At 40.0% G+C, this 19,431-nt stretch overlaps 1 protein-coding gene across 1 annotated transcript in view; it reads left to right on the forward strand.

Moving 5' to 3' along the window:
- Positions 1–659: 659 nt before the first annotated feature.
- LOC139383936 (sorting nexin 9a) overlaps positions 660–19,431 on the forward strand; it is a 32,183-nt gene continuing 13,411 nt past the window's right edge. Inside the window, exons 1-9 of the mRNA XM_071128556.1 lie at positions 660–967; positions 2,211–2,297; positions 2,784–2,858; positions 11,498–11,584; positions 14,370–14,472; positions 14,584–14,725; positions 15,057–15,141; positions 16,399–16,524; positions 18,027–18,144. Of these exons, the coding sequence (XP_070984657.1) occupies positions 956–967; positions 2,211–2,297; positions 2,784–2,858; positions 11,498–11,584; positions 14,370–14,472; positions 14,584–14,725; positions 15,057–15,141; positions 16,399–16,524; positions 18,027–18,144 (835 nt within the window). The 5' untranslated portion in view covers positions 660–955. The remainder of the gene's footprint in view (positions 968–2,210; positions 2,298–2,783; positions 2,859–11,497; positions 11,585–14,369; positions 14,473–14,583; positions 14,726–15,056; positions 15,142–16,398; positions 16,525–18,026; positions 18,145–19,431) is intronic.

The raw sequence follows: 19,431 nt of genomic DNA on the forward strand, positions 1-19,431 counted from the left end.
TTGTTGGCCTAGCCTACCTGCATGTTGGCCAAGTCTACCTGCTTGTTAGCCTAGCTAACAGCCTACCTGTTGGCCTAACCTACTCGCATGTTGGCCATGTCTACCTACCTGCTAGCCTAGCCTACCTGTTAGCTCAGACTGTGACCGGATGGAGAATATCCACACATGGTCTTTAGTTCATAGTTCATATCATTAGTTTATTGCATTTGAAAGGTCTCACCAGAACCCATGATTATCACTCAGTCAATATGAATTACCTCTCTTAACAAGGTCACAAATAATTTGCAGTTGACATTTGCATCAATTAATTTAGGCTAATATTTCCCCTTTTGCTTGTTGACATAGTTTCCATCTCTTACTAAGAAGTTGAGAGTTCCTGATCTGTGAATGGTTGTCTTTACTCGGTGTATTTACTCAGTCAAACCTATGACCGAGCAGCTAAAGGAAAATAAACACAATTGTCTGTCCGACTGTTGCCACGTTCATGTGCTATTCGAAAATACAAAATTAGGAAATGTCCGACTTGTTAATAGGTTGAACGCGCGGCACGTGTATATGTACAACAGGTTAGCAAGTCGGACATTTCCGAGTTTCGTAGACTCCGACGAGTACTTGAACGCGGCACGTATCCACACCCCTGTTACTTGTTCTACATTTCTGCTTGGAGGAAGTGGCCCCTTTCCTCACCCTGTCGCTCTTTACCGCGGGGATACAAAATTACTAGCAAACTATTCTGTCAGGTGAAAATTGGGCAATTGTCGTCCTAGAAAATTGAGAAATCGTCTGTGCAGAATAGCACGTACGTTGTAACAACATAGTTGTAAGAAGATACGCCAGAGTGGATCGTTTTGAGCTGGAGTAGCCTCGTCTGCTTTGTTTACATTGGGATTGTTTTGATGCGGGGTGTTTTCACGGGGACGTTTTTGCGTGGAAAACGACTGTAAATCCTGCAACGATGGCAATGCAGGTAGGAGAGTTTCTTCAGCATGTCATGGTGCGCTTTATCGAATGGTAGACAACGCTAATTTAGCTTATTTTTTTTGTCATACAGAATATGCGCTATTGGGGGGGTTTCATTGAAGTGTAGTTTAGATTTCAGAGTCATAACTTGTATGACTAAAAGAGAACATGTTTATAAACTGAACCAATGGCATACAAGATATGGATTGATGCCATGTGCAGAGACAGATTAAACAACACGTATGTATGTATGTATGTATGTATGTATGTATGTATGTATGTATGTATGTACAGTATGTATGTATGTACAGTATGTATGTATGTATGTACAGTATGTATGTATGTATGTATGTATATGTATGTACAGTATGTATGTATGTATGTACAGTATGTATGTATGTATGTATGTACAGTATGTATGTATGTAACAGTATAAATTTAGACCGTCCCCTCGCCCATACCCGGGCGCGAACCAGGGACCTTCTGCACACATCAACAACAGTCACCCACGAAGCATCGTTACCCATCGCTCCACAAAAGCCGCGGCCCTTGCAGAGCAAGGGGAACTACTACTTCAAGGTCTCAGAGCAAGTGACGTCACTGATTGAAACGCTATTTAGCGCCCACGCTAACTAAGCTAGCCGTTTCACATCTGTTACACTCACCCCCTTTTGACCTTCCTCCTTTTTCTGCAGCAACCAGTAATCCGGGTCAACAGCATCAATGTAACAGTATAAATTTAAACCGTCCCCTCGCCCATACCCGGGCGCGAACCAGGGACCTTCTGCACACATCAACAACTGACACCTACGAAGCGTCGTTACCCATCGCTCCACAAAAGCCGCGGCTCTTGCAGAGCAAGGGGAACTACTACTTCAAGGTCTCAGAGCAAGTGACGTCACTGATTGAAACGCTATTTAGCGCCCACGCTAACTAAGCTAGCCGTTTCACATCTGTTACATGTATGTATGTATGTACAGTATGTATGTATGTATGTACAGTATGTATGTATGTATGTACAGTATGTATGTATGTATGTGTGTATTTACATGTTTATCTTCCAGTCTCTACTGTGAACTGCTTTTTGTAGGTTGTAGCGCCAGTGTTTTAGAGAGGGAGGCAGTGTGTGTGTGTGTGTGTACACAGTACCATTCAGAGTGGTCCTGAGGTCATCACTGTGTCCTATGACTACGTCCTACAGTACCATTCAGAGTGGTCCCGAGGTCATCACTGTGTGTGCTCTGTTTCAGGCCCAGGTGATATATGACTTCAGTGCTGAACCAGGAAATAACGAGTTGACAGTCAGAGAAGGAGAGACTGTCACCGTCCTCAATCAGGTACACACAGGATCTGACTGGCTGGCCAAAGTCACCTGAAATACTACAGAGTTACATTTCACGCTTTTCTGTCCAGGCTCTGATGAATAACTCTCATACCTCTTCTCTCTGTTCCTCTTCTCTCGCTCTCTCACTCTTCCTCTCCCTCTCTCCCCTTTCTCTCTTCCTCTCTCCCTCTCTCCCCCTTCTCTCTCTCTTTTCCTCTCCCTCTCTTCCCCTTCTCTCTCTTCCTCTCCCTCTCTTTCTTTCCCTCTCCTCTCTTCCTCTCCCTATCTCTCCCCCTTCTCTCTCTCCCTCTCCCTCTTTCTCCCCCTTATCGCTCTTCCTCTCTCTCCCCTTCTCTCTCTTCCTCTCCCTCCCCCTTATCTCTCTTCCTCTCTCTCCCCCTTCTCTCTCTTCCTCTCCCGCTCTCTCCCTCTTCTCTCTTCCTCTCCTTCCCTCTTCTCTCTTCCTCTCCCTCTCTCTGCCCCTCCTCTCTCTTTGTAGAATGTTGGTGGAGGATGGATAGAGGCTCAGAACTCCAGAGGAGAAAGTGGGCTGGTGCCAGAAGACTACTTACAGGTGAGTGTGTGTCTGTTCATTACGGATTACACACCATAACAGTGTGAATAATTCACTACGTATCTGTAAAGTAAATCAAATCAAGTGTTATTTGTCACATGTGCTGAATACAACATGTGTAGGTAGACCTTACAGTGAAATGCTTACTTATAAGCGCTTAACCAACAATGCAGTTTAAAAAAAAAAGCAATACAAGAATAAGAAATAAGAAGTAACAAATAATTAAAGAGCAGCAGTAAAATAACAATAGCGAGGCTATATATAGGGGTTAGTGTGCAGGGGCACCGGTTAGTCGAGGTAATATGTACATGTAGGTAGAGTTATTAAAGTGACTATGCATAGATAATAACAGAGAGTAGTAGCAGTGTAATAGAGGGGGGGTGGGGGGGCATTGCAAATAGTCTGGGTAGTCATTTGATTAGATGTTCAGGAGTCTTATGGCTTGGGGGTAGAAGCTGTTTATGAGCCTCTTGGGCCTAGACTTGGTACTCCTGTACCACTTTATGTGCGGTGGCAGAGAGAACAGTCTATGCCTAGAGTGGCTGGAGTCTTTGACAATTTTTAGGGCCTTCCTCTGACACAGCCTGGTGTGAGTGCTACGGGTCGGTAGTCATTTCGGCAGGTTACCTTCGTGTTCTTGGGCACAGGGACTGTGGTGGTCTGCTTGAAACATGTTGGTATTACAGACTCAGACAGGGAGAGGTTGAAAATGTAAGTGAAGACACTTGCCAGTTGGTTAGCGCATGCTCGCAGTACACGTCCTGGTTATCCGTCTGGTCCTGCAAACTTGTGAATGTTGACCTGTTTAAAGGTCTTACTCACATTGGCTGCGGAGAGCGTGATCACACAGTCATCCGGGACAGCTGATGCTCTCATGTATGTTTCAGTGTTACTTGCCTCGAAGCGAGCACAGAAGTAATTTAGCTCGTCTGATAGGCTCGGGTCATTGGGCAGCTCTCGTCTGTGCTTCCTTTTGTAGTCTGTAATAGCTTGCAAGCCCTGCCACATCCGACGAGCGTCGGAGCCGGTGTAGTAGGATTCAATCTTAGTCCGGCATTGACGCTTTGCCTGTTTGATGGTTCACCGGAGGGCATAGCGGGATTTCTTATAAGCTTCCAGGTTAGAGTCCCGCTCCTTGAAAGCGGCAGCTCTACCTTTTAGCTCAGTGCTGATGTTGCCTGTAATCCATGGCTTCTGGTTGGGGTATGTACGTACAGTCACTGTGGGGACGATGTCATCGATGCACTTATTGATGAAGCCAGTGACTGATGTGTTGAACTCCTCAATGCCATCGGAAGAATCCCGGAACATGTTCCAGTCTGTGATAGCAAAACAGTCCTGTAGCTTAGCATCTGCTTCATCTGACCACTTTTTTTATTGACCGAGTCACTGGTGCTTCCTGCTTTAATTTTTTTGCTTGTAAACAGGAAGGAGGATAGATAGAATTATGGTCAGATTTGCCAAAGGGAGGGCGAGGGAGAGCTTTGTACGCGTCTCCGTGTGGAGTAAAGGTGGTCTAGAGATTTTTTTTCTCCCTGTGGTTGCACATTTTAACATACTGGTGGAAATGTAGTAAAACGAATGTAAGTTTCCCTGCATTAAGGTCCCAGGTTTGGGTTAAACTCCATATACATTCCAGTCAATTAAGGAAATACACTGAAATTCCAATTCTCTTCAATGCTTTTTAATTAGGAACGTTTGGATTTGGAATCTGCTTTACTTTCTGAATTGACTGGACTGAATTTACCCAGGTCAGAAGTTTACATGCATTCAATTAGTATTTGGTAGCATTGCCTTTAAATTGTTTAATTGGGGTCAAACGTTTCGGGTAGCCTTCTAAAAGCTTCCCACAATGAGCGGGATGAATTTTGGCCCATTCCTCCTGACAGAGCTGGTGTAACTGAGACAGGTTTGTAGGCCTCCTTGCTCGCACGCGATTTTTCAGTTCTGCCCACGTATTTTCTATAGGATTGAGGTCAGGGCTTTGTGATGGCCACTCCAATACCTTGATTTTGTTGTCCTTAAGCCATTTTGCCACAACTTTGGAAGTATGCTTGGGGTCATTGTCCATTTGGAAGACGCATTTGCGACCAAGCTTTAACTTCCTGACTGATGTCTTGAGATGTTGCTTCAATATATCCACATCATGTTCCTTCCTCATGAAGCAATCTATTTTGTGAAGTGAACCGTCCCTCCAGCAGGAAAGCACCGCCACAACATGATGCTGCCGAATCCCGTGCTTCGCGGTTGGGATGGTGTTCTTCAGCTTGCAAGTATCCCCCTTTTTCCTCCTAACATAACGATGGTCATTATGGCCAAACAGTTCTATTTTTGTTTCATCAGACCAGAGGACATTTCTCCAAAAAGTCCGATGTTTGTCCCCGTGTGCAGTTGCAAACCGTAGTCTGGCTTTTTTATGGCGGTTTTGGAGCAGTGGCTTCTTCCTTGCTGAGAGGTCTTTCAGGTTAGGTACAAACATAGGACTCGTTTTACTATGGATATAGATACTTTTGTACCTGTTTCCTCCAGCATCTTCACAAGGTCCTTTGCTGTTGTTCTGGGATTGATTTGCACTTTTCGCACCAAAGTACATTAATCTCTAGGAGACAGAACGCATCTTCTTCCTGAGCGGTATGACGGCTGCGTGGTCCCATGGTGTTTATACTTGCGTACTATTGTTTGTACAGATGAGCGTGGTACCTTCAGGCATTTGGAAATTGCTTCCAAGGATGAACCAGACTTGTGGGGGCCTACAATTTTTTTTCTGAGGTCTTGGCTGATTTCTTTTGATTTTCCCATGATGTCAAGGAGAGAGGCACTGAGTTTGAAGGTAGGTCTTGAAATACATCCACAGGTACACCTCCAATTGACTCAAATTATGTAAATTCGCCTATCAGATGCTTCTAAAGCCATGACATAATTTTCTGGAATTTTCCAGAATTTTCCAGAGTGTATGTAAACTTCTAATTTCAACTGTAGGCTGTCTGTGGTGCCAGGGCATGTATAGCTTTGCTTTAGCTAATGGATACATGTTTACTGGTAGGCCTATTTGGTCACCATTTTAAAACCATACTAAAGCCTACTCTGGTTGTAAAGTGGTGCCATGAACTCAATATTTAGAGGTGAAAAATAAACAATATACTCACAGAAAGCTGTGACTCTTCTCTCTGTATCCAGAACAACAGTAGTTGCTTTCAAAACAGTATTTTGCATATTTAGCAACGGTCATATGCTTGTGCTTCTCAGAATGCATCACTCCCTCCTCTGTGCACAGTGGGGCGAGGGGGGTGAGAGTGGCTCGCTAACATAGCTACAGACAGCGAAACAGGGACAGGCAAATACCTAGCTAAATGCTTATGTTCCTAGCTCCAACAGTGCATTATACCTAGCTAAATGCTTATGTTCCCAGCTCCAACAGTGTAATAATACCTAGCTAAATGCTTATGTTCCTAGCTCTAATAGTGCATTAATACCTAGCTAAATTATTATCAGACCTACCAACATGCACACATTTTGCGTCCCATCTACGCAGAGCTCTGTCCATGTACGCAGGTACGAGAGCCGAGTTAAAAGTACGCAGAAATGAATAGGGCATTTTAATAAAAAATAATTCCACTGAGTAAATCTAACATCCCGATTCTCGAGCTGCAACTTATGATTTTTTTTCAAATTCATAATACAGATGAACAATTGACATTGTTACACCCATACAAAACAAAACACAGGTATTAACAAGAAAATACTAAAACATGCAAAAAAATATCAATTAAATAATAAAAAAAATATAAAAATTATAGTGCAGTTGTAATCACACTGAAAAAATATCGTATTATAATGATTCAGGAAAATGTTATTCTTGTTGTTTTTCACAAGGGTTAATGTTTTAATAAGATAGTTAAATTTAATAAAAAAAATATGTGTAATTTTGGTATAACATTTTGGAATTTTTTGTTTGTGTATAAAGTATTTGGCAACAATATTTTTTTTAAAAATCACAATCATTTCAATGGTCTTGTTATCATTGCAATAGTAACATATTATATCCTTCATGTTAAACATGGGTAGTGTTCATAATGGTAACATATTATATCCTTCATGTTAAACATGGGTAGTGTTCATAATGGTAACATATTATATCCTTCATGTTAAACATGGGTAGTGTTCATAATGGTAACATATTATATCCTTCATGTTAAACATGGGTAGTGTTCATAATGGTAACATATTATATCCTTCATGTAAAACATGGGTAGTGTTCATAATGGTAACATATTATATCCTTCATGTTAAACATGGGTAGTGTTCATAATGGTAACATATTATATCCTTCATGTAAAACATGGGTAGTGTTCATAATGGTAACATATTATATCCTTCATGTTAAACATGGGTAGTGTTCATAATGGTAACATATTATATCCTTCATGTTAAACATGGGTAGTGTTCATAATGGTAACATATTATATCCTTCATGTTAAACATGGGTAGTGTTCATAATGGTAAATAAGTATTTTGTTCTCCCAAAATTCTGACACAAATTTACATTCAAAGAACAAGTGAGACAGATTCTCACCTTCTTTTTCACGGGAAAACGCAGATATCATCAATAGCCAAACATTTTCAATAATATATATCCATGTAATTCTATTTTATGTCAAATGTTAAAGTGCACTTCCTTAACTTTGTTTGGTATACAATATTTGTAAAACCTTAACCATGCACTTTTCCAGACAATGTCAGGAAAAAGCATGTTCCAGAAATGTTTTCCTCTCGGTGTAAGTTGGTTTCACATTTAGAAACATTCCGTTTTAAACCTGATGCAATAGAACATGCAGTAATAGCATTAAGGGCATGGTCTCTTATTAAAAAAGAGTAGTATCATCAGCCAGTTGGGACATTTTTATTTATTTGTTAAAAATAGTTAAGCCATACAAATGTACATTATTCAGAATATCTAGAGATAGAATGAATAAAAATGGCGAAATTGGGCATCCCTGTCGTACACTTCTGTTGATACTAAATATTTTGGAAGTATTAAGGTTTAGTAACGCAGAACTATTTATATCTTTGTAGAACATGCGAATGACGTTGATAAATATTTTCACCGAATCCAAACGGTTTACGTGACCTAAAGAGAAATTCATGTTCAATTGTGTCAAGGTTCAAAGGTTTTACAGAAGTCCCCCCCCCCCCCAAAAAAAAAGACAACCACATCGGAGTCAATTGCATCTGAATAATCTATAAGGTCCAAGACTAAACGAATGTTAAGAGTTTATGTGACGGCCCTTCATAAATCCCGTTTGAGTCTCATTGATAATGGTATCTATATTCCTTTCTTTAAACTTTTGGCATAAACCAGAGCAATCAATTTGTAATCAATATTTAATAAAGTAATTGGTCTCCAATAGACATGTACGGAGTTTGTGTCAACGGACATGGAGATGAATAAATCATTATTGGACGTAGCTGCCCCGTGTCTGCCCCTCCTCCTGTTTGTTGTGATGCTGAGTTTGCCGACTGTCAGCTGTACATAAATGGACGAATCCCTTTTCGACTCCGTGTGTTGTGGAAAGGTAAACACTGATTGTTTCAAGCTAACGTTAGCGAACGGAAGATGAACATTCAGTGGGCTCTAAAGTGACAGCAGTTCACTTTCATTTGCTAGTGAAAGAAATGAAATACAAATATGAAAAATGACTGCTCGCATATGTGCGAGTGCGATATACATTTAATTTCTGCGTCCCGTTAGTTGTTATTTTCCACGTAACATGACGAGGATCACGCAACCTGATAGACTGTAACTGTAATTATGATCCACGTCACAAAAAGCATTACAAAAGTATAATTAAAAATAAATATAAACATCTTGGCTTTAAATGGAGTCGGGAGTTTAGAAGACTGTGTGATGAAGAGTAAATGAGTGTCTGGTGTCTGCTTTAGAGGCAATGCTTCTAAAATGCCTTTACACAAGATTTGCGAGTTTTCTCCAATTTGCTGCATGCGTCTTGTAGTCTAAAAAGTTTGACAGGGTTGGCAGGTCTGGAATATGTTCCTAGCTCCAATAGTACATTAATAACTAGCCAAATGCTTGTGTTTTTAGCTCCAACAGTTCATTAATAACTAGCCAAATGCTTATGTTCCTAGCTCCAACAGTACAGTAATACCTAGCTAAATGCTTATGTTCCTAGCTCCAACAGTACAGTAATACCTAGCTAAATGCTTATGTTCCTAGCTCCAACAGTACAGTAATACCTAGCTAAATGCTTATGTTCCTAGCTCCAACAGTACAGTAATACCTAGCTAAATGCTTATGTTCCTAGCTCCAACAGTACAGTAATACCTAGCTAAATGCTTATGTTCCTAGCTCCAACAGTACAGTAATACCTAGCTAAATGCTTATGTTCCTAGCTCCAACAGTACATTAATAACTAGCCAAATGCTTGTGTTTTTAGCTCCAACAGTACATTAATAACTAGCCAAATGCTTGTGTTTTTAGCTCCAACAGTACATTAATAACTAGCCAAATGCGTGTGTTTTTAGCTCCAACAGTACATTAATAACTAGCCAAATGCTTGTGTTTTTAGCTCCAACAGTACATTAATAACTAGCCAAATGCTTGTGTTTTTAGCTCCAACAGTACATTAATAACTAGCCAAATGCTTGTGTTTTTAGCTCCAACAGTACAGTAATACCTAGCTAAATGCTTGTGTTTTTAGCTCCAACAGTACAGTAATACCTAGCTAAATGCTTGTGTTTTTAGCTCCAACAGTACAGTAATAACTAGCCAAATGCTTGTGTTTTTAGCTCCAACAGTACATTAATAACTAGCCAAATGCTTGTGTTTTTAGCTCCAACAGTACAGTAATAACTAGCCAAATGCTTGTGTTTTTAGCTCCAACAGTACATTAATAACTAGCCAAATGCTTGTGTTTTTAGCTCCAACAGTACATTAATAACTAGCCAAATGCTTGTGTTTTTAGCTCCAACAGTACAGTAATACCTAGCTAAATGCTTATGTTCCTAGCTCCAACAGTACAGTAATAACTAGCCAAATGCTTGTGTTTTTAGCTCCAACAGTACAGTAATACCTAGCTAAATGCTTGTGTTTTTAGCTCCAACAGTACATTAATAACTAGCCAAATGCTTGTGTTCCTAGCTCCAACAGTACAGTAATACCTAACAATACAAAACAATACACGCGGATCCAAAACATTAAAAGAAAATAATTAAGAAATATTGGAACAAGCAATGTCAGAGTCCGGGCCAGTATATGGCCAGTATGTGACTAGAAAAGGGGTGTACAGCTGTCGGTATATAGGATGGGACTGGACTACAATACAGTATTATACATATGAAGTGGGTAATACAGTATGTAAATCTTATTAAAGTGACCAGGTAGCCTGGCGGGTAGGAGCGTTGCTAGATCGAATCCCCGAGCTGAAAAATGTGTCGTTCTGCCCCTGAGCAAGACAGTTAACCCACTGTTCCCCAGGCGCCGATGACGTGAATGTCGATTAAGGCAGCCCCCCCCCCCCCCCCCCCCCCCCCGCACCTCTCTGATTCAGAGGGGTTGGGTTAAATGTGGAAGACACACCTCTCTGATTCAGAGGGGTTGGGATAAATGTGGAAGACACACCTCTCTGATTCAGAGGGGTTGGGCTAAATGTGGAAGACACACCTCTCTGATTCAGAGGGGTTGGGTTAAATGTGGAAGACACACCTCTCTGATTCAGAGGGGTTGGGCTAAATGTGGAAGACACACCTCTCTGATTCAGAGGGGTTGGGCTAAATGGGGAAGACACACCTCTCTGATTCAGAGGGGTTGGGTTAAATGTGGAAGACACACCTCTCTGATTCAGAGGGGTTGGGTTAAATGTGGAAGACACACCTCTCTGATTCAGAGGGGTTGGGTTAAATGCGGAAGACACATTTCAGTTGAATGCATTCAGTTTCTCAGTGTCCCATGTGTGTATGTATGTATGTACATAGGGCAGCAGTCTCTAAGGTGCAGAGTAGAGTACCGGGTGGTAGCGGCCTAGTAACAGTAACTAAGTTCAGGGCAGGGTTCTGGGCGGCTAGCGGTGACTATTTAACAGTCTGATAGCCTGGAGATAGAAACTGTTTATCAGTCAACTAGAACGTTGTGTATCAAAATCACGGAAAATTAACAACTTGCTTCGGTAACACAAAATGCTTCGGTAAAAGGAAGGCAGTTTATCGTTCCAGCTTGTGCGTGTGTGTGTGTGTGTGTGTGTGCATGCGCGCGGCATTCCTCAGTCATACAGGGGAGGTGTTGAGTAGTCTTTGTGAGACCCCATCACAACGCCTTTGTTTTTTTGACCAAGGTGACATCGCTGGGGAGCCGTAGCACTGCAAAGATCGAAGTTGAACTCTGGAAAATGTTTTGAACATCCCAAGTACCACGCCAAAATATACTTGACTAAATGTCGCTAACAGTGTGACCCTAAAGCAACACTGTGTCTTTGCAAAGTATGTTTACTGTGATCCCTGTAGTACAAACAGTGATGTTTGCATCCTGCAGACATGGGAAAGATAGCCATGACTACTGTCTTTGTCCTTAGGGGGTAAAGATAAAGTCAAAATGTGGATGATTATTACAATCCCCCCTCATCTCTCAGGTTGGTGCGGTGTCATCCACAACACCAGAGACAGCTACCTATCCGAATGCCTACAGCCCCGAGTCCAGCAACAGCACAAACACTCAGGTACACACCACTTCATTACTATAAGTTATGGGGCTTGAGAGAGAAAGAGAGGGACTCGGTCTCGGTCTCTAAATTAAAGAAAGCTTTGATTATGTACAGACTCAGTGACTAACATTGCCTTGCTATTGAGAAAGGCTGCCATAGGCAGACCTGGTTCTTGAGAAGACAGGCTATGTGCACACTGTCAACAAAATGATGTGGAAACTGAGCTGCACTTCCTCCCAAATGTATGACCATATTAGAGACACATATTTCCCTCAGATTACACAGATCCACACAGAATTCGAAAACAAATACGATTTCAATAAAATCCCATATCTACTGGGTGAAATTCCACAGTGTGCCATCACAGCAGCAAGATGTGTGACCTGTTGCCACAAGAAAAGGGCAACCAGTGAAGAACACACACCATTGTAAATTGTAAATTTTGTACTTTTGCACATTGTTACAACACTGTAAATATACATAATACCACATTTGAAATGTCTTTATTCTTTTGGAACTTTTGTGAGTAATGTTTACTGTTCATTTGTAATGTCTTTAGTGTAATGTTTACTGTTCATTTGTAATGTCTTTAGTGTAATGTTTACTGTTCATTTGTAATGTCTTTAGTGTAATGTTTACTGTTCATTTGTAATGTCTTTAGTGTAATGTTTACTGTTCATTTGTAATGTCTTTAGTGTAATGTTTACTGTTCATTTGTAATGTCTTTAGTGTAATGTTTACTGTTCATTTGTAATGTCTTTAGTGTAATGTTTACTGTTCATTTGTTATTGTTTATTTCACTTTAGTTTATGATCTATTTCACTTGCTTTGGCAATGTTAACATACAGTGGGGCAAAAAAAGTATTTAGTCAGCCACCAGTTGTGCAAGTTCTCCCACTTAAAAATATGAGAGAGGCCTGTAATTTTCATCATAAGTACACTTCAACTATGACAGACAAAATGAGAAAAAAAATTCCAGAAAATCACATTGTAGGATTTTTAATGAATTTATTTGCAAATTATAGTGGAAAATAAGTATTTGGTCAATAACAAAAGTTTAACTCAATACTTTGTTATATACCCTTTGTTTTCACACACTGTTGCTGGTATTTTGGCCCATTCCTCCATGCAGATCTCCTCTAGAGCAGTGATGTTTTGGGGCTGTTGCTGGGCACTCCAGGACTTTCAACTCCCTCCAAAGATTTTCTATGGGGTTGAGATCTGGAGACTGGCTAGGCCACTCCAGGACCTTGAAATGCTTCTTACAAAGCCACTCCTTCGTTGCCCGGGCGGTGTGCTTGGGATCATTGTCATGCTGAAAGACCCAGCCACGTTTCATCTTCAATGCCCTTGCTGATGGAAGGAGGTTTTCACTCAAAATCTCACGATACATGGCCCCATTCATTCTTTCCTTTACACGGATCAGAGGTCCTGGTCCCTTTGCAGAAAAACAGCCCCAAAGCATGATGTTTCCACCCCCATGCTTCACAGTAGGTATGGTGTTCTTTGGATGCAAACACGACGAGCATTCTTTGTCCTGCAAACACGACGAGTTGAGTTTTTACCAAAAAGTTATATTTTGGTTTCATCTGACCATATGACATTCTCCCAATCTTCTTCTGGATCATCCAAATGCTCCCTAACAAACTTCAGACGGGCCTGGACATGTACTGGCTTAAGCAGGGGGACACGTCTGGCACTGCAGGATTTGAGTCCCTGGCGGCGTAGTGTGTTACTGATGGTAGGCTTTGTTACTTTGGTCCCAGCTCTCTGCAGGCCATTCACTAGGTCCCCCTGTGTGGTTCTGGGATTTTTGCTCACCGTTCTTGTGATCATTTTGACCCCACGGGGTGAGATCTTGCGTGGAGCCCCAGATCAAGGGAGATTATCAGTGGTCTTGTATGTCTTCCATTTCCTAATAATTGCTCCCATAGTTGATTTCTTCAAACCAAGCTGCTTATCTATTGCAGATTCAGTCTTCCCAGCCTGGTGCAGGTCTACAATTTTGTTTCTGGTGTCCTTTGACAGCTCTTTGGTCTTGGCCATAGTGGAGTTTGGAGTGTGACTTGTTTGAGGTTGTGGACAGGTGTCTTTTATACTGATAACAAGTTCAAACAGGTGCCATTAATACAGGTAACAAGTGGAGGACAGAGGAGCCTCTTAAAGAAGAAGTTACAGGTCTGGGAGAGCCAGAAATCTTGCTTGTTTGTAGGTGACCAAATACGTATTTTCCACCATAATTTGCAAATAAATTCATTAAAAATCCTACAATGTGATTTTCTGGATTTTTTTTCTAATTTTGTCTGTCATAGTTGAAGTGTACCTATGATGAAAATTACAGGCCTCTCTCATATTTTTAAGTGGGAGAACTTGCACAATTGGTGGCTGACTAAATACTTTTTTGCTCCATGGTATGTTTCCCATGCCAATAAAGCCCCTTAAATTGAGAGAGAGAGATGTTTATAGTCAGGCAGGAAGGGGAAATGGTCGTTAGCATGGCGTTGGAGCTTCTCTTTTGTAGGCCCAAGGCCAGTTCTGTCCACGCTTGGGCCATTAAAACACACACAAACATCCAGGTACCTGCTCTGTCCACGCTTGAGCCATTAAAACTGTATAAAGCAGGACAGCATGCACCACACACACACTTTAGCCATTACGACTGCCTTGGTTAGAGCCACGCCACTTCAAAACATCAAGCCACTTAGCCTTTAAAACAGAACAGGCTGAAGCAGTCTTCTTTTTTTTTAAGCAGCTCTGTGAAACATTTCCCAGAGTTCACTGCTGCTGTTGTTGTTTGCAGGTTGCTAACGGTGACAACCCTTGGTCTGGGGGAGGAGCTTACACCAACAAGACAGCCGGGGGATGGGACACCCAGGGATACGCGCAGACTCAACAGAATGCAGGTGACACACACAGACACACAAGATGTTTGTAAATGTTGTTGTATTTGTATTTGTAATGTTGCATTTATTAGTTGTTGTTTTTTTATAATGTCCTTGTTTGTGCGTGTGAAGGTGATGATGACGATGATGGTGAGTGGGATGAAGAGTGGGATGATGCCAGATCAACAGGGGGTTATGGAGAAACTACAGGCGAGGAGGAAGGAGAGGCGACAGGCCGCAACACACACACACACATGAAGATATCCCTCAACAAGTAAGACACACAAACACTCACACTTATTTATTTTTAAATGTTGCATTTCACTAGGGTTGCAAAATTCTGGTAACTTTTCAAAAAAGAGTGTGCAAAGCTGTCATCAAGGCAAAGGGTGGCTACTTTTGAAGAATCTCAAATATTAAATATATTTTGATTTGTTTAACACTTTTTTTGGTTACTACATGACTCCATATGTGTTACTTCATAGTTTTAATGTCTTCACTATTATTCTACAATGTAGAAAATAGTAAAAATAAAGAAAAACCCTTGAAAGAGTAGGTGTGTCCAAACTTTTGACTGGTACTCTAGGTCCGTATTCTTCCACTAGGTTTGCGTTCTCTAAGATCCCCAACCCAGAGGTGTACCTCCTGGCTAAACTACCACCCAAAGGAAAAGACAGACTGGCCATCTATGTGAGTCATCCATCTGTTCTACACATTTACATGACATTACTTTACAGTACATTACATTAACATTACATGAACATTACTTTACAGTACATAACATTACTTTACAGTACATTAACATTAATGCACAGTACATTAACATTACTTTACAGTACATTGCATGAACATTACTTTACAGTACATTGCATTAACATTACATAAACATTACTTTACAGTACATAACATTACTTTACAGTACTTTACAGTACATTACATGAACATTACTTTACAGTACATACCATTACTTTGCAGTACATTAACATTAATGTACAGTACATTAACATTACTTTACAGTACATTGCATGAACATTACTTTACAGTACATTACAGTACATGAACATTACTTTACATTGCATTACTTTACAGTGCATTATGGTAACATTACTTTACAGGACATTGTGTTAACATTACTTTACAGGACATTACTTAACAGTACATCACATTAACATTTATTCACAGTACATTACATTAACTTTACAGTACACTACATTAACATTACGTTACAGTGAATTACATTAACATGACTTAATAGTACATTACATTAACATTAACATGACATTATAGTACATTGCATGAACATTACTTTACAGTACATTACAGTACATTTCATTGACATTACTTTGCAGTACATTGCGTTAACATTACTTTACAGTACATTACATTAACATTACATTACAGTACATTACATCAACATTACAGTATATTACATCAACATTATATTACAGTACATTACATTAACATTACTTTACAGTACATCACGTTAACATTTATTTACAGTACATTGCATTACATTACATTAACATTGCTTTACAGTACATTACATTAAATTTACATTACAGTACATTACATTACAGTAACATTACATTGACATGACTTTACAATAAATTACTTTTACATCCATCTGCATTACTTTACATTACTTTTACAAGGCATTACATTTACATTATATTACATTCACATTACATTTACATGACATTATTTATATAACATTACATTACTCTACATTTATGTAACAGTACATTTACAAGGCATTACATTTATGGGGGGGAAACTCCATCTGCTACTCTAGATGGTAATAGCAATGTAGTAATTGTTTGTGTGTGTGTGTGTGTGTGTGTGTGTGTGTGTGTGTGTGTGTGTGTGTGTGTGTGTGTGTGTGTGTGTGTGTGTGTGTGTGTGTGTGTGTGTGTGTGTGTGTGTGTGTGTGTGTGTGTGTGTGTGTAGATGGGAGATGTGGGGCCAGTGTGGCTGTATCCCCAGTCTCCTCTTGACTGTGTCGTGGCTGATCCTAAAAAGGGCTCTAAGATGTATGGGCTGAAGAGTTACATAGAATATCAGGTCACACCCAACGTGAGTATCACACACACACACACACACACACACTAGTGCTGAGCGATTAGTGCTTTTTGAGGTCGTTTCAGTTTGGTTCCGTTTTGATTTGTATAAAAATAAAAAATAATTATGCTTAAGCTTTTTAATAGAAATTTAATTTTTGTAGAAATTCCAAAGCCAAATTTTTAGAACATTCAAGTGTCTTATTAAGTTGTTTTTATTTGAGGACTGTCATCTCTGCTCAGGCAGTAGCAGCCAACCATCTAACCTCATTAACAAGTCATCCTATTTAGCTAGGCTAGTAACTAGCTAGCTGGCTATCTAGTAGCTACCTAATATGTAATAGTAACTAGCTAGCTAGTAGCTACCTAATATGTAACAGTAACTGGATAGCTAGTAGCTACCTAATATGTAATAGTAACTAGCTAGCTAGTAGCTACCTAATATGTAACAGTAACTGGATAGCTAGTAGCTACCTAATATGTAACAGTAACTAGCTATCTAGTAGCTACCTAATATGTAATAGTAACTAGCTAGCTAGTAGCTACCTAATATGTAACAGTAACTGGATAGCTAGTAGCTACCTAATATGTAATAGTAACTAGCTAGCTAGTAGCTACCTAATATGTAACAGTAACTGGATAGCTAGTAGCTACCTAATATGTGATAGTAACTAGCTAGCTAGTAGCTACCTAATATGTAACAGTAACTGGATAGCTAGTAGCTACCTAATATGTAATAGTAACTAGCTAGCTAGTAGCTACCTAATATGTAACAGTAACTGGATAGCTAGTAGCTACCTAATATGTAATAGTAACTAGCTAGCTAGTAGCTACCTAATATGTAATAGTAACTAGCTAGCCAGTAGCTACCTAATATGTAATAGTAACTAGCTAGCCAGTAGCTACCTAATATGTAACAGTAACTAGCTAGCCAGTAGCTACCTAATATGTAATAGTAACTAGCTAGCCAGTAGCTACATAATATGTAACAGTAACTAGCTAGCCAGTAGCTACCTAATATGTAATAGTAACTAGCTAGCCAGTAGCTACCTAATATGCTGCAGAGCTGTCTGACGATAAAACTATTTTAGTTGTTCTTCAAAGTAGATAGGGCATGCTTTCAAGACGACTAATTACCAAGTACTACAAATATTAATCGGGTACAGCTCCCTAACGAACTGTCAATATCCCTATTGTCGTTGTGCTGTGTACATTCCTCTCTCATGTGTCTTTCTGGGGCCGGAAGAGCAGGGCAGGCGCAATGGATTATAGTCATTGTAGTTAATTACCACGTTTTCTGCCCTGAACTAAGTTTAATATTTTCTGTTGAAAACTACAACTTCCAGCGGCCCACAGTTTGTTCTTGATCTGATTTCTCTACGGCACGCAGAGCTCACAAAAAATACAAACTAAATGGAATTCAAGTAATTGAACTGACGTTGGTCAATTTAGTTGTTTAATAACACACACACACACACACACACACTTCTCTGACTCTTCTTTTTGTGTTTTCTACAGACGACCAACAGACCTGTCAATCACAGGTATAAGCATTTTGATTGGCTGTATGAGCGCCTGTTGGAGAAGTTTGGTTCCGCCATCCCCATCCCCTCGCTGCCTGACAAACAAGTCACAGGTCAGTGGCTTCCATGGCAACCGTCGCCTCAGTTTTTCCTGAATAGGTCTTGTGGTCTGAAAAAGCGTGGCTTTAGAAAATATGTATTGAGCTGTGTGTAAGGCGTCCTTCAAGCATAAATAGTTCTGTATTGGAGCCTGTTGACAATGGCCATCTAGTGAGGTCATAAATAGTTCTGTATTGGAGCCTGTTGACAATGGCCATCTAGTGAGGTCATAAATAGTTCTATATTGGAGCCTGTTGACAATGGCCATCTAGTGAGGTCATAAATAGTTCTGTATTGGAGCCTGTTGACAATGGCCATCTAGTGAGGTCATAAATAGTTCTGTATTGGAGCCTGTTGACAATGGCCATCTAGTGAGGTCATAAATATTTCTGTATTGGAGCCTGTTGACAATGGCCATCTAATGAGGTCATAAATAGTTCTGTATTGGAGACTGTTGACAATGGCCATCTAATGAGGTCATAAATTGTTCTGTATTGGAGCCTGTTGACAATGGCCATCTAGTGAGGTCATAAATAGTTCTGTATTGGAGCCTGTTGACAATGGCCATCTAATGAGGTGTTTTATCGATTCCCCTGACAGCCCATACACACAAAATGTATGCAAGTCACGTTGGATAAAAGTGTCTTCTAAATGGCATTTCTTATTATTATTACAGGTATAAATGTTAAAGTTTAGTATAAAATAGGTTTTGTAATTTACTGGTTCAGAATGTCACTATGGTATGTCTATTAAAATGTGGATGAATTAGGTGATGAGAGAAATCCAATTATCTGTTTTATTTTTTTTTACACACAACGCAAAGACCGAGGGGGAGGAGAATATGATGGTGGATGTTGTTGGCTTATACAGCCAGGAGATAGGGTTGTAGTGATTTAGTAGGGACAAAACACATATCAGGGAGAAATAGGGTAATTAACAGGAAGGAAATGGGTTTAACAATACCATGTAATTAACAGGAAGGAAATGGGTTTAACAGTACCATGTAATTAACAGGAAGGAAATGGGTTTAACAGTAACACGTAATTAACAGGAAGGAAATGGGTTTAACAGTAACACGTAATTAACAGGAAGGAAATGGGTTTAACAGTAACGTAATTAACAGGAAGGAAATGGGTTTAACAGTACCATGTAATTAACAGGAAGGAAATGGGTTTAACAGTAACGTAATTAACAGGAAGGAAATGGGTTTAACAGTAACACGTAATTAACAGGAAGGAAATGGGTTTAACAGTAACACGTAATTAACAGGAAAGAAATGGGTTTAACAGTACCATGTAATT

Source organism: Oncorhynchus clarkii, chromosome 25 (genome assembly GCF_045791955.1).
Source record: "Oncorhynchus clarkii lewisi isolate Uvic-CL-2024 chromosome 25, UVic_Ocla_1.0, whole genome shotgun sequence".
In the NCBI taxonomy this organism is placed as follows: Eukaryota; Metazoa; Chordata; class Actinopteri; order Salmoniformes; family Salmonidae; genus Oncorhynchus; species Oncorhynchus clarkii.